The 15,602-nt window shown below is 39.5% G+C and overlaps 1 protein-coding gene across 1 annotated transcript; it reads right to left on the bottom strand.

The window, feature by feature from the left end:
• Nucleotides 1–3,952: 3,952 nt before the first annotated feature.
• On the bottom strand, nucleotides 3,953–15,393 carry tc2n (tandem C2 domains, nuclear). Its single transcript, XM_005746524.1, has 12 exons — nucleotides 15,274–15,393; nucleotides 14,270–14,344; nucleotides 14,021–14,182; nucleotides 13,016–13,186; nucleotides 12,533–12,612; nucleotides 10,677–10,734; nucleotides 10,021–10,121; nucleotides 9,365–9,481; nucleotides 9,077–9,268; nucleotides 5,359–5,473; nucleotides 5,057–5,253; nucleotides 3,953–4,869 (listed from the first exon to the last, which is right to left on the bottom strand). The coding sequence occupies exons 2-12, from the start codon at nucleotides 14,334–14,336 to the stop codon at nucleotides 4,759–4,761; spliced, it is 1,371 nt and encodes a 456-aa protein (XP_005746581.1). The 5' UTR covers nucleotides 14,337–14,344; nucleotides 15,274–15,393; the 3' UTR covers nucleotides 3,953–4,758.
• Between the last annotated feature and the right edge of the window lie 209 nt (nucleotides 15,394–15,602).

The following is a 15,602-nucleotide window of genomic DNA, read 5'->3' as shown; positions in this document are numbered from 1 at the left end:
AGAACAAGGCGAGATTTTCAAATTAATTCAAATCTCAGTGACAGGTGCATGTACAAGAAAGCTTAGGGAAAATTCATCAGCCACCAGTATCTTTGTAAGACTTCTTTCAAAAAAAAAGCCTTATCTTTAAAGCAGTTCTTAAAATTCTACTCCCTTTGTTTGTATTGGAAGCATTTAGGAAATGATATAGGGATTCTAAATATCACATTATAGTTTGCATCCCAATAGCATGTCATGTTTCACCGCTGATCTCAGTTTTACATTTCATGTCTGCCTTTCTGTCAGGTTTACTCCAGAATGTGTTATTTGTACAAACAAAATCTCCTTCCAGGAATTTGCTGACATCTGTTAATCTTTATAATCAGGCAAGAATTATTAATCTCTCACTGAGAAAAGTAAATAAAAATTAAAAAACTGTAAATGCAAAGTGGGGAAGCTGAGGGCTGCATCAATGCAATGTGGAGTTGCATTCCCATGGAAGTGCACGTGAGGTTACTGCATAGATTACCTTGTAGGTTTTCAGAGCATTTGTGGTTAAAACATACCTATTGTCATGGTGAGCTGTGTGGTAGGCCATGGTTGGACTCAGGTGCAGGACTCGGAGACGAAATATTTAACTTAAAGGTGGGAGTTTTTATTCACTGGCAGAAAACAAACCTAGAAACACAATACATAGGCACTAGAAACAAAACCAAAATTCAAACTAGGAAGGATGATCTAAACTGGGAGTTCATTACGTGGCATGACATAACCTGACAAAACATGACAACTGAGGAACACACAAGTAACGCAGAGGACGCAACAACAGGCAGGGGAAAAAACAGGGCTTAAATACATACTGGCGTAATCAGTGAATGGGAGACAGGAGGGAAACAGCTGGGATAATGCACTCATGACGAGACACGAGGAGCAGAACTGAATTTATAAACATGGGACAAAGACTACCAAAGTAAAACAGGAAACTGAGACAAAGCACCAAGATGCAGACTTGACACTAAGATGCGGAAACATAGGAAGCTGAAGCACAGAGATGATACAAAACAGAAACCACAATCCAAGGACTAAAGATGTAAGCTAAGCAGAAAATCATAATAATAATCAGAACTATCAGTTCACCAATAAACACAAAGCACTGGGTCTGTGACCCAGTACCGTGACAACCATGGCAATATTAACACAGAAGTGTAAATCCAATGAGCGACTTTAATCAAAAGCCAGACTTCCCAGCATGGTGCAGGTGGTGCACGGATGTGATCGATTGCTCCAGCAGAAGATGAAGGCACCTGAAAAATGCTTTCAGTAAGAAATGCATCAAACAGCTGACACCAAGGTGGATTTCATTTATTATATTGTGTGTATCTGAGCTTATGTCTAGCAAATAAATCATTTTTACTGATGGCAGTAAACAAAAAAAAGCTGCCCAACAAGGTTAAAACTGCACCAGCAAGAGAAAAACTAGAGAGCTCAGAGACTTGATTTTCAAATAGGACTGAATGTTAAGATTGTGTTGTAAAAAATCAGTGGACTGTTAACTCTTTAATTGTATATATAATATACATATATAATATATAATATCTTGCAAGATATTATATCGCAGATCTACATTCGGTCAGTCAGCTTTTTCCATAAAGGCCTGCCATCTGTGGAACACACTTCCAACCGAAATCATATTGATTACAGACATCAGATCCTTTGCATTGAAGGTTAAAGTTTGGTTAAAGGGAAATCAGAGATGTAGTCATTTTAACTAATGATTTTAATTTTATTTGAAATTATTGTCTATTAACTGTAATTGTATTTATGATGTTATTTGGCTTTATGAAAATGTATGTTTTATTGTAAAATGTACCTATTTTGATTGTAAACCCAACAAGGGACAATTGTTGAAAATTAGCAATAGCTATAAACTTATGTGCGTTACATCAGTTTCATGTTTCGTACTTGGACTATGTTAAACCGCACTGTCCCTTTTAAATAAATAAATTCAAATTCAAATATTTTTGGGAAATAAACCTAAAAATTTAGACAGCAAAGTTCCTCCAGATTCCACTAAATATCCAGGTAGGGCATGCCCTGGACCCCTATATGTCACCTTCTGGACCAACTGGTACAACTTTTACTGCCTTTTCAGGCTTTTGGGGGGAGGATCACTCTCTTATACATAACCTGCTATTCAGTGATAATTTAAAGACTAACAAAAGACCAGAATTAGAGCACAAATTTCTTGGACAGCCTGTACATCGAATGAAATTCTCATATTCTCATAATTCAATTAACATGATCTAAAGAGCACAAACACAATGGAGAGCTTTAGTTTAATGACTCCCAGTTAGTGAAGTCTAGCAGACACCGATTGGCTACAGCTGCTGGAAAGCTTCATGAAAAGCACCAGGATTTTAGAGAGGCTCTGCTCTTTGATTCTACACGCCTATAACCTCTCTGCTGTCTCCCAGGTGAGAAAACCTGCACAGTTAAGCATGCATTCATGAGAAAATGGGAATGTGCTGTGGACTCGGGATGGCAAGCAGCCAAAGGAATCTGTTAAGCACACAGAAGACACAATAACAGCAAATCCTGCTTTTTCAGACACAAGCACCTTACTTAAGTCAGACTCAAACATACTTATCTAAGATAAAAGCCGAGCGTTAAGCCTTTTAACAGATAAGAAATGTCCGTCTGAATTTCCTTCTGTGTAACATTAACCATAAATCAAACATTATTTTCCATAAAATGACAATGTGTTTTGGCACGCCAGGATGTGAGACGCTCTGACGCAGGTCAGCCCACGTGGTGCGCCCGGTTGTCCTGGTCACACACACTTAAGCACAAACACTTGCTGTTTTTTTGGTTCACAGACTCTTTGTTCGGTGGGTGTGTGTTTGCGTGACCACAGCTGGTTACACAGAACACATCGCTGGTCAAGCTCATGCTTTCTGAAACAGAGAAAGGAGTTCCCTTTGGGATGATAAATGGCACCAATTCACATGCCAAAAATGCTACTGATTATTTCATATGCAAATTAGCATTTCTTGCTATTAAATAATTCAAAGAAATTCACATATTTGTTTATTTTTCTTTCTTTTTGGGCACATTTGCTTGGAGTAAAATTTCAGTGCCACAGGAAATTGTTGTCCTTTTTCCACCAACGACAATTGTTCCTTTCTGTAGTCACTCTAGAGATAAGGATAAAATTGGCCATATACAGCAGTGGCATTAAATTACTTTCCAATAACAGTGAAATCGGGGGGAAAAAACAGGATGTCCCTGTCCGGGAGGACACTGTGGATAACTATCTTACTGTTTGCTTTGACAATCTCTCAATCATAGGCTTCTTCAATAAAAAGTGACAATAGTAGCACAGTGGTTTATGGTTGTTGACTTGTCTCATAAGTACTGCAGAGTGTGTGTAACGAGTGTAATGTGCAGTACATGCTGTAATCCAGTCTGTTTTTTTTTTATATGTGCCACTTGTATTTAAACCCGTTTTTTCAATCAACACACTTCACATTTTCAAACAATATGAACTTTTTATTACACTAAACTTTTACATTCAACACTTTTTATTTACATTCAATATATAAAAAAAATCAGAAGCACAGAGCTAATGTTTGACACAGAAGCCGCTGTTTTCTCCAGTAACATGACACCCTGTGAAGTTCAATTATGGTAAGGGAAAACCTTCTAGCTCACATTTAGGGAATTTTAAAGGAAGTACATTTTGTTTCTCCAAAAATATTTAGTAAAGTGCCGAGAGATACAACTTAAAATTGTTTTTTCTACAAAACACTTGTTCATTCCTCAAGTTAGGTGCCTGATTTATTCATATGTCATTGTTAGAGCCTAATAAAATAAAAAAAAAGCTCCTCTGAAACTGGTCAGGTACAAGAACTTGACTAAAAATGAATAAAAAGCAGCCAGTGTCCAAAGAAAAGCTTTGAAAGGCTGTCTGAAAGCCTATTAAAATTACAAGTAAGTCCATGGAAGCAAAATATAAAGACATGATGAGTGGCTCAAAAGTTTTGCACAGGACCAGAAGAAAAATACTATTTTTGTAGGTTTTATAATTATTTTATATTTCATTTTATGCCTAAAACTATGAAATTTCATTCTGCTGTCGTCATGCTAGCCAGCTTGCTTTAAAAAATATAAATGACACTAAATATTTCTGGCTTTTTTAAAAGAATTTTAAAAGATCTTTAGTTAATAAGTGACTGAATAGCAGACTTTCTATGGTTTTAAAAATACAGAATACCACCAACCTTACACTATTAGATGAATCTTCTTTACAGTCTGAAACCACTAAAGTAAATATGGTTTTCCTATCACCTTTCTCCTGCTTGTAAACTTTCTTTGCGAAATGAAGCAGACTCATAAAGCATGATACTTCCACGTCATGCAACTTGCAGAAAACAGCTTATGTACAGTACAGCTAAATGCTAAGCAGTTGAATTGTTAATTTAGCAAATGCTCTACTGTTTTTAAGAAATATCCTTCATTTAGTCTACAGTAAACACACACACAAAAAATAACCTTTCGACCATCTACATTTTGTTCGAAACCCTTATTTATAACTGATCACTGAATACGTGCACTGTCTCTGTGGAAATTTCCCAGAGAGCACGTTCAGCAGTTTACAGTCTGGTCAATCAGAGTTGACTATGTCAACGTACAGGACTGTGGCTGGCCAACTGGAAAAGTAAGCAGGCACAGCGAGATGTGCAGCACGAGAGCACTAAGTCAGTAGCTGAGAGAAGAGGTTTAGGAAGAACTCAGCCTGTGCCACGCTGCCACCACTTTCTCTGGATGAGCCATTGTGTCCTTCCACTGCTCCACAGCCTCTGGAATAGGGCTATTGAGTCCCAGCTGAATCTGCCACAGACGCAGAGAAGGAGGCAACTCCTCAGTTTGTTGCAAATAACTTAAAAACATTTTGATTTTCAGGCTAAAATAGATGAAATTGTATTCATTATATTAGAAGTAATGAAAGAATAGGCTAATAAAATACACCAAGGGACTCATAACTAAAAGTAAAATCTTTGGTGCTTGACAAACTCACCTGTCCGAGATATTGTTTCCTCCTGACTGAGCTGCGACTGTAGAGTTTCACTGAGAGTGAGTAGGCGTGGTCTAAGGTGGCCAGATGGAAGTGAAACGTCTCAGCCCACTGACACTGACCTCCAGAGGCCTTGAGCACTCGGGTCTTCTTCTTGGTCACCTCCTCTAACTGGGTCATCTCCACTTTGACAAAAAAAGCTTCAGAGGACAGGTGCAAGAGAAGACAAGTTACCATTAAAGCTACACAGCTACTTATTTTAGGGGTTAAATATTGAAAAATACAGATGTGTATTTTACAGGTACCTTGAGTGAGCGGTGAGGAGGACACTGGGAGGTTTTGAGCAGCAAGGACCTGGACCTGGATGCGTCCATTCACCGGCTGAAAGCACGTAGTAAGATGCAGCTCAGAGTGGCACACCTGTAAGAGAATGGTGTCAATGAGCTTTTACATTTACTAACATTTAGAAAGAAATAATAAACCTCTTGCGAGCCACTGTCCTCTAATAAGAACATCACATTTCTGCACCTTATAATTAAGTAAAAATCCATTAGCTGCTTTCTAGTAAATTAGAGGCTCCAGCCTAGGACATTTGGACCTTTAACCACTGTTCTGCCTTTAAAGTAGTCAGTGCAGGTTGTCAGGGCATGTTTTAGTTGCACTCATAACATGAAAGCTTCAACAGATTGAGCTTTAATAATGGTAAAGTGGCTACAGTTACAGTATAGAGTATGCTTTTGGTCTTATCAACAAGGTTTTAGACTACAAGGTGCTTTTACTGCTTTTTCTTGTTACAGGACATATTTCAAAGAATTAAAACAATATAAAGGCTGTTTGTCAAAGGAGGCTATGTAGAGTCATTTAATAATCCAAAATAAATAAAACAAGTTAAACACTGTTGCTCATAAGGCGTTTGGTTTGAAAGAACAGCTGTAAAACTGATGCAGTGACACCATACAGGTTCCTGTTGAACAGCTAAAAACAAAGAAGAGATTGACACGGTTACTTTTCTTTCATTACTCAGTGTTGTGGTTTTTTCCCCTTCACTGCCGTCTCCACCATATTGTCAACACTGAGTGCCACACCAGCGCACTGAATCTCATCATGCTTCACAGGCATCTTTGCAGAGCAAGTCCAGTCTCAATGCCAGCCTGGAACAAAACTTACTTCATGGTCTGGAGTAGTACTGGAGTATGAACCCTAATGACCTGATTTCTTCTACATGAAGTGCAATTTTGCTTCATCTCCTACAAATATCCTGAAGTGACATCACATCAGCAGCAGCTGTACTTTGTGTTTGGTGCTACCGAAGTTGACTGAAGGGTAGTCTTCTAATAAGATGAAACTCATAGTCTATAGATGATGAGGTGGGAACATGTCAGCATGTTTACATTATCACCAACACTCTTAACAACTTTTAGACATTAATACAGTTTTGACAATGAGATATTTTGGGACAGTGAAGTATTTTTGGTCATTTGTTTTCTGTACAATAGTCAAGATGAAGTGCAGATTTTGCGCTTTGACTTTAGGGGTTCAACAAAACTATTTCAGTAACTAGTCTGTAATTACAGCCTTTTTATTTTACTTTTCACAGGCTCGAGAGTAACTGGACAAGCTGAATAATCTGAAATACAAGGGATGTTTTAAATACTTGGTTGAGAAGTCTTTGCAGTCAATGTGTGCCTGAAATCTAGAAACCAGAGGCTGCATTTCCTCTTAAAGATGCTCCACCAGGCTTTTACTGGAGCCATCTTTAGCTGCTGATTATTTGTGGATCTTTCTGCCTTCAGTTTTGTCTTCAGTAACGGAAACACTGCTATGTTGGGCTGATGTCAGTGGACTGCTTAGGCCATTGAAGAACATCCCATTTCTTGGGGTGCTTTTACAGGATGTGTCAGGTCATTATCTGTTTGTACTATGAAGTGCTGTGCAATGAGTTTTGCAGAATTTGGCTGTATCAAAGAGCACAGCCATGTACACTTCACAGTTCATCCTAACCGTAACCATTCTGCCTCTATAAGCAGTCACGTCATCAATAAACTCTAGTAGCCCTGTTTCATACATCCATACATCACCGTGCCATGTTGCCTCCACCATGTTTGGCAGATATTCTGGGCGGTAGGGGAGCTTTGGATCATGAAATGCTAAAGAAAAGTTAATCTTGGTAAGAAATTTCTTCTGTCCTAAGACTTTTCCCCAGATCTTTGCTGGCTCTATTAGGTGTTTTCTGACCTTCCTGTTCTTGAGTGTATCCAGTAGTTTGCAGCCTGCTATGAACACCCAACAATGATAAAACCTACTTCTTTGAGTGTGTTCTTAGCGTTGTTAGATGTTGTGAAGATGTGTTTTTCTTAAATAAAGATATGAGGTCAACCAGGCTTTCAGGCCCTTTGGTGTTATTTTGCTGGCCAGTTTATTTCTTCTTGTTGACTTGCCCACTCCACCGGGAGGAGGCCCCGGGGCAGACCCAGGACACGCTGGAGAGATTATATCTCTCGGCAGGCCTGGGAACACCTTGGTGTTCCCCCGGATAAGCTAGAGGAGGTGGCTGGGGAGAGGGAGGTCTGGGCTTCTCTGCTTAGGCTGCTGCCCCCGCGACCCGGCCCCAGATAAAGCGGATGAAGATGGATGGATGGATGGATGGATGGATGGATGGATGGATGGATGGATGGATGGGTGACTTGCCCACTCTTAAAGTCCTTGTTATCTCTCTGACAGGTTTTGGTTTGCAGAAAAATAAAGGGACAGACCTTACCTCACCAAGAAACTCCTTAATAGTCCATTTTTGATCAGTAGGCAGAAGGGGACTATATAAAAATTGCTGTAATTCCTAAACAGATGATGCAATTCTTTTACCAAACCCCTTGAACTGAAGCTAAAAATCTGCAGTTCAATCACATATTGATTGTTTAAGATCAAATCCACTGCAGTGGTGTACAGAGGCAAAACTACAAAGCACATTTCAGTGTCCAAAAACTTATGGGCCTAACTATGGGCTCTCAGAACTCCTAAACATGCTGCAAACCAGTTTTCCCACTTAATAAGTCTACTTTTTTTCTTCATTGGGTTCAGCTGTCTTCAGCCTTAAGAGCCCCCCCTCTGAATGACAGTGATTTGGACAATTTTGCTCTTTTGTGTCTAGCAGATGGGTAAAATAACCAAGTGAATCAATTTGTCCCTCTGAAATCTAATGATGAGTCACCCTCTGATTTTCCAACTATACAGACAGTTTGTATTTTACCATCACTGGCCAGACATAAATCCATTTATCAACAAAACCACTCTGCACTGGTAAAGTGGTTTAAGGTCTGACCTACTTTCCATGTCTCACATTTCCAGGACATGCTTTCTGCTTTTTACTCTCTTATTGTTAAAGCCTGTTTCCTTATTCCCTGAAAAATGAATTCCATTTCTGTTTTTCCTGTGATTATGCAACAAATTCAGCCACAGCATTAATATTTTTCTGTTCGGGCCAAGAGGATAGTGTGTGTCAGTGGACTACCATGCATCATGGGGACAGTTTTATGAGGCACCTATAGCACTTTCTCCTTATTTTCTATACTTTTAAAAAGAAGTGACAAAGGAAAGCAGCCAACACAGGAAATGGTGAAGAATAGGTAGTAAAAATCCAGGGAATTCCCACACAGAGTTTTTGCTCTTGGCCAAAGGAGTTGGAAAGTTGTGGCCAGGTACAAATCACATACATGGTAGTTAACACTTTTCTTATTCTTTGCTTTCAAATAAGTTACAATCTTATCTAAAACTTAGAGCTAACATAAAAGTAAAAACAGCTGCAGAATTCATGCAAAGTACTGATGCAACATTGCCCTAAAACAGCAACAAGATTGGCAGAGATAGATACAGAATAACAACTTTCTCTCTCTGTATACGTCTTTCATTGTCCTGTATTACTATTTAACACATCAGTGATGGAAAGCATCATGGAAACAGCAAACAGACTCTGTAAACCAAGCTTCAGCGCTACAGGCCCACCTAATGAACAATGTAGTGAACTCCTACCGAAGATTTAGACGGAGGGTTGAGTTCAAGCCAGTGCTCCGTCTCCTGAGAACCGAGGTGTCGCAGGGAAAGGACACACTCTGCCACCGTACGTTTTTTGGGGTTGTGTGTCTGCAGTCGCAGCACCAGGGCACTGCAGCGCAACAGCTGGAGATGCAGCGCAAACACAAAGGTCTCCATGAAGGTCACATCCTGAAAGCAAAGAAAGGTTAAAGTAGAGACTAGGCAGTTCTGCAATAGCGGTTTAAGGGCCTATAAATACTTAATAAATATAAACAGCATCAATACCTGACAGTACTCTCTAACTGAACTCTTGAACTGTATGGGTTTGGGGGTGGTAATGATTGATTTGAAACCAATCATTAGCTGCTCCCCTCCATCCGGATGAAGGTTGAGGTCTGAGCACTGTTAAAAAAAGAAGATGTGGTTCAGTCTGTGTGTAGAAACAACAAAGGTTTTATCCACGGTGCTCTACTTGGAACAAAAGATGAAGAAAAAAAAAAAACAGTTCAGGTTTTGTTCTAAGAAAGTCATCAGGCCAGACATTAGTGGCAAGATCAAGTGCCACTAATGTGACCTTAGGATAAAAAACAAACCCAAACCAAAAACAAATCCCAAATCAAAGCTGGCAGAAGAGTACACCTTGTGGAGTTAGAGTACATATCTGCAGTAGAAGTTTATTTAGTGTAGGGTTTTGATTTCTGAATAAACATACACTTCCTTAGACGATGTTGGAACTATTGTAACGTCAGTCAGGACAGTTCAGTTCCCTTAGAGGAACTTTTCCTTCTGAGTGTCTGAGCCGGAGTTAATAGAGCATTCAGAGGAGCTAAAGGAGAGCTGTATTCTGGACGCACAGAGGGTCCATTGAGAAATGCTACCAGTGACCACAATAGGGCTTTTTGTCCCTGAATCCCCCTCCTCCATACTGCATGTAACCTTACCTGAACCAGGGTGATCCACACCTGCTCCAGAGCCTCCTGATAGTTCAGCCGGACACACACCTTCCCCAACTCGCGCTCATCCCCAGACAAGGTGACAGACTCTGCAACATTTGGAAACAGACAGCAGGATGTGGCGTTAGCATTTAAATACGAGTTTATGTACTGTATAATATGATGTTTTAAAGATTTTAAAGATGATGCTTTTCAATTGTTAAACTCAAAACTCAAGGCAGAAAGATTTACAAACACACAGTAACTCAAGATTGCTGCACTAAAGGGTGAGAGGAGCATCTCAAGGGAGGAAACACAGAAATTGGTGATGTCCATGAGTTCTAAATTTCAAGCAATTATTTTAATTGTGATATTAAAAACAATCCTTATATTTGGGATTATAATTGTTTTTCCAGCTACTTTTGAACCTCTGAAAATTCCTAAACAGTAAATGCTACATTTTGATTAAACCCCTTAAAAGTCTCCACTTCAGTCACATCTTGATTGTTTAATTTCAAAAACTGTGCCTTTGTCCCAAAAATGATTTGCTTGGCTGTATGAAAAAGCCAGAAACATTATATATCAGGAACTAAGGTTGAAAGTCACTTTTTCTTTTTACATTGGGAAACTGCTAGAACAAAAAGGTTTGTTTGTATGATGTTTACCCAGGCTGCTTGTCATGGAGCTCATCTTGGAGGATGCACTGCTGAGGGACTCAAACCGCTGCAAGGAAAACAGAACAGACGACACGTGTGAGACCAGACTTTCTGCAGTTTCCCCCTTCTTGATCCCACACCCCCTTTTTTCATCTTAGCAAATGTGTCACACTTATCATTAAAGAAATTTTAAGAATACAATTTCAGTTATTAGGGGTAAAAAGCTATCCAAACCTACCTGGCCCTGTGTGGAAATGTAATTGCTTCTAAAACAATAACTGGTTGTTCCACCCTTGCACCAAGAACTGCAACCAAGTGTTTGTCATAATTCAAAATGAGTCATTCGCATCATTGTGTAGGAATTTTGGCTCGTTCTGCTTTCCTGAATTGCTTTAAAGAGGCCAAAGTGGAGGAGTTTTTGAGTGTGAACGACCCATTTAAGGTCAGGCCAAAGCATCTCAATCTGATTTTAGTTGAGATTTTGACAAGGTCAGTCCTTTTTTTTTTTTTGCTTTTTTTGTGTGTGTTTTTTAACATTCGTAGGTGGACTTGCTGCACTTACTTTCAGATCATTGTGCTATTACATAACCCACATGAACTTTAGCAGGTCCTGAAGCAGCAAAGCATTACACTACCGCCACCATGTTTGACTTGTTTGATGTTCTTTTTATAAAATCCTGTGTTTGTTTTAAACCACACATAAAGGGGCTCAAACCCTCTAAAAAGTTCATTTTTTGGCTCATCAGTTTAAGTTTTCTTTTACAAAGAAGGTTGTTCATTTTATAAATTGTGGTGCCATTTAGAGTAAAATGGAGAAAAAACATAGTATGATGTGGTGTGTAGCTCCCCTGTGATTGCCCTGCAGTATCCTCTGGATTTTCTGCCTATAAAACTTTTGTTTGCTCATGATGGTGTCAAACTAAACAGCTATGCTAATTTAACTGCAGTTGTGCATGCAATGGATGCCGTAGTGAGCCATCAAGCCAAAAGAAATGCACAGAAATGTATCTGTGTTAGTTCCCAGGAAGAAACTGCTCTGACATTTTTCACACCGTGGGCTCTGAATGAGGTTTTGTAATGTTTATTTAGGTTTAGGGAGTGACTAGATTGATTGTAAGAGACAGTCAACTATTTATGCAAAGTAACAAGGAGCTGATGACAGGTGTGTCACACCACATCCTTTATTGAACAAAGAAATCCAACCCAACCTGGTCTTTTTTTTAAATTGGCATTACTGATAAATGGCCACTTTATCATAGGCAATCAACAGGTATGTTCAATCAAAACAGCTGGAGCTGAATCACATGTGGAAGTAGATTTTATCATAGCTACTAAAGTGGAAGAATAAGCCCAAAAATGAATCACGACTTTCAAATTCATCGTTGTAATTTTAAAACAAAATTATAGGCTTATCTTAGCCATAGATTATTAGTTGAGACTGAAGGTAACTGAGTGCTTTAAATGAGGTCTACTACCTAAATAAATTACACAGTTACATAACTAAACGCGACTGTAAACATCCTCTAAAGAAGATTTCATCTTTATTTCATTGTCAGATCAGTTGATAACTACTACTTGGCTTAACTAATCTCAGAACACGTATTCTCACTTCTTTTTTCTACCAAGTGTTATGGGACAGGAGTCATACCAATCTCATGTCTGTATGGTAAATATAGAGGTAGCTGCATTACACAGTACACATTACACTCTTTGCTGCTTAAATCAAAATACCAGCTTCTGAGCCTTGTTTGCAATGCTCCACTATGCTGCTGAGGACAGTGGAAACTATAAAAACTATATTTAGTCTAGGTTGAGACAAGGTGAGAATTCTGTGTGAATACAGATTAGATAGAGGACGGTCTCACCTGCATGTGACCCTGGGGGTTGGACAAATCAAACATGGAGCTGCTCAGTCGCTCCTGGCCACCTAACTTCATATTCCAACCTGGGAAAAAAGATAAAAAGATGTTTTGAAGCTGTTTCAATCCTGAGATAATTCTGGTTTTCATGCTTCACTCTGCAGCAATCTGTTGATGAGTTCAGGTAGAGCTCAGTAAACTACTGAATAAACTGCTCAGTACTAAGATGAAACATGTGTCTATGTCCAATTTTGTCATTATTTAATATGTTTACCACAATTTTAGTTAAATCATGCCCAAATTCTTGTTTCATATTCCTTTCATCCATCCGTTTTCTTCCACTTATCCAATTTAGGATCATGTTGGAATTGGAGCCTGTCCCAGCTGCCATTAGGCGAGAGGTGGGTATGGGGTACACCTCGGACAGGTATTCAGTCTGTTGTGTTTCATATTAAACAACAAAATACCACTTTTTCTGGTATTTGGTACCTGGGCTTTGTGGACCAAAGCTTCTCTTCTTCATTGTGTCTCGGCGGCTCGAGCCGGGGGAGATGTGCTCTGCCATGTGACCCTGATGGAAGAAGGACTCGGGGTAGTAGATGAAGGGAGTGGTGCTGACCAGCTCTGCCTTCCTTGCTGCATATGTGCACCGGGCTGAACCTGCAAGCAAACAGCGCAGCTGGTTGTTATCATGCTTCAAGCACATTATTGTTCTCTGCATCTCTAACAAGTATGAATAGCTATTCATCAAGAAACAAAGTGCCTTCACTTCAGTGCATTGAAGAGAGCCGATAATATCTTAATAACCCCTGAGATAGATTTACTGCAGCTTAGATTCTGTTTGTTTGCCGTAGCCTTTGCGTCAAACTAACCCTGAGTTGAGGAATGTTATGTAACTTTCACTTATCTGTCTTGTGGGTCTTCTTGTTGAATTTAAGAGTGAATTAAAATTAAAAGTAAATGTTTCCACTTTTGGCAGTAGGATCCTGCACTAGTTGATTATACCCCAGGTGTAAACTTCCAAGTCAGCGTAGTCATACGTTTTGTTGTGATATTCCCTGGAATCTGAGTGTAGACGTGGGCTGAGTTGAGCAGAAATTCGGCTTCATTTAGAAGGAATTCAGCCCAAATGAGCCAGATTTGGCAAACAATCACCAGCAAAAGTCATTTTTGTTAACTCACATTCTAGTACAGCCAGTCAAATAAAACAGGTACAAACAGCAGTTTTTATTTTATAATTTGTCTGTTAATTTATATGTTTTGCTTTTAGGATAACTCTTAAGGCAGACTGCACATATTTAAATATTGATATGAAGCAGAACCGAAACCAACAGTTCAGTCTCATTACTGGAAGTATCATTATTTACCAGCCCATCCTATAAGTCATCACTATCCTCTCACACACTATAACTCATTTGGATCATCACTGTTTGATTCTTTAAATCATATACACACCTTAAGACTTAAAATGTACTAACTGATACAAGTACGTACTCTGTGGCTCAGCCTGTAAATTAGGGTAGCTTGGTTGGACATAGGTCGGCACAACAAAGGGAACCTCTCTGCCGTCTGGGGGCATCTTGGAAAGTAAGTAATCTTCAGATACATTTGGTCCTGGGGCTGCTGCTGTGTTAGGGGGCATCTTCAGTGCAATCACTTTAAAACAGAAGATATTATTCAGTGAGACACAAGTAGGTCTGTTGAAACCTGTCTGATACACATCTGTGCAGGACGGCAGCTTACCTTGGGTCTCCCGCTCCTGCTCGTTCTTCTTCATGAAGTTCTTGCAGCAGTTTTTGATGCACTCCATGGCTGAATCTGGAAATATTTAAATGTTGAAATAGTAAGTGGAAGTTGCAGATTGCATGGTAAACAGTAACAAGGTGGATAACAATGAAAAGCCAAAGCCAAAAATTATTCATGGAACATGCCAAAATGACCTGGGTTTGCTACTTCTAATCTAACTGAACACTCAAAGCACTTTGATCTGTAAGCCTCAGTCACTGAGTTACTCTGACATTCATGCAAGCATGCAGACTCAAGGTACCCAGGATTAAACCAGTGACCTTCCAATAAGTGGATGACCTGCTCTGCTTCCTGAGCCGCAGTCACCACCTTTAAAACAAATAGTCCGCTTGCACAAGTCTAATAAATTTTAGGAAAGTCCCCAAAATGTGCTGAACTTGTTTACCTGCTCTGCAGTTGCCACAGTGTGGTAGGCTATTTTATATCTGTTGAATTCCACTCTTTGATATGATCTGAGATCTCAAGGTCCCCTCATATCACCCCCAAATTTAATTTGGTAACATGTCATTTTTTGACAGTGCTTAAATGTGGTATAAGTACCTGTTGCTATGGTGTGACCACACTTTATAAATCGGATACATTAAAAAAATATATGTTATCTGTTATATGCTCAAATTAGGAGCACATAAAAAAAATCACAAGACACATAAACATAAGAAAGTTCAGTCATTCCACACCACTTCTACAACTATTCTAGTCCCCAGAAACAAACAACTACATTCACTGCCATGACTTTCTTCAGGGGGCTTTGATTAACCGGGATTATTGATTAACTCACCGCTTAAAACTTAATAACTAGTTATTTAATAAACCAGTTGGGCTGCCAGTGGATGGAGGAATTTCCCTATGGCGCACGCTAAAAATAGCATATCATCAAACATCACTTTAACTTACCAAACAAAACACGGATACAAAAAAAAGTTTATAAAAAATAAACTTACCGACGCCTTGTTTTCATTTAAAGAGGACCCGCTTCGACCACCCAGGCCTGAGGTTCACACTCACCGGCAGGCAGGAGAAAAATGCCACCGAGCTCAGGTTTAAGGCTGACTTTCGTTACAGGTCTGGATCCCTCCCTCTCTTACTCCCGCCCACGCTTCTCTCCTCTGTCATTCCTGGACTGACAGTGGCGCGCGCTTCCTTCCCCGAACAGCTGTGATCACAGCGCTTTCTATTATAACCTTTTTGTTTTTCACTTATCGCTGTGTGCTCACTGTCATTTGTTTCTTTTCATCCTCGGTCGATATGTTTGCATTGTGTGCATCATCCC

The sequence above is a fragment of the Pundamilia nyererei genome, unplaced genomic scaffold, assembly GCF_000239375.1.
Source record: "Pundamilia nyererei isolate P.nyererei 1_Seehausen unplaced genomic scaffold, PunNye1.0 scaffold00179, whole genome shotgun sequence".
Taxonomy (NCBI): domain Eukaryota; kingdom Metazoa; phylum Chordata; class Actinopteri; order Cichliformes; family Cichlidae; genus Pundamilia; species Pundamilia nyererei.
Note: the sequence above shows the minus strand (reverse complement) of the source record. Positions and strands in the feature narration are given on the sequence as shown.

Bases quoted from the DNA above. Each gene is read 5' to 3' on its own strand.
- tc2n (XM_005746524.1), bottom strand. From the start codon at position 14,336: ATGGAGTGCATCAAAAACTGCTGCAAGAACTTCATGAAGAAGAACGAG. The intron at 13,187-14,020 runs GTACGTACTTGT...GTTTGCTTGCAG, and splicing joins TTTACAGGCTGAGCCACAGA to GTTCAGCCCGGTGCACATAT. The intron at 10,122-10,676 runs GTAAACATCATA...CAAATGTTGCAG, and splicing joins CTCCATGACAAGCAGCCTGG to AGTCTGTCACCTTGTCTGGG.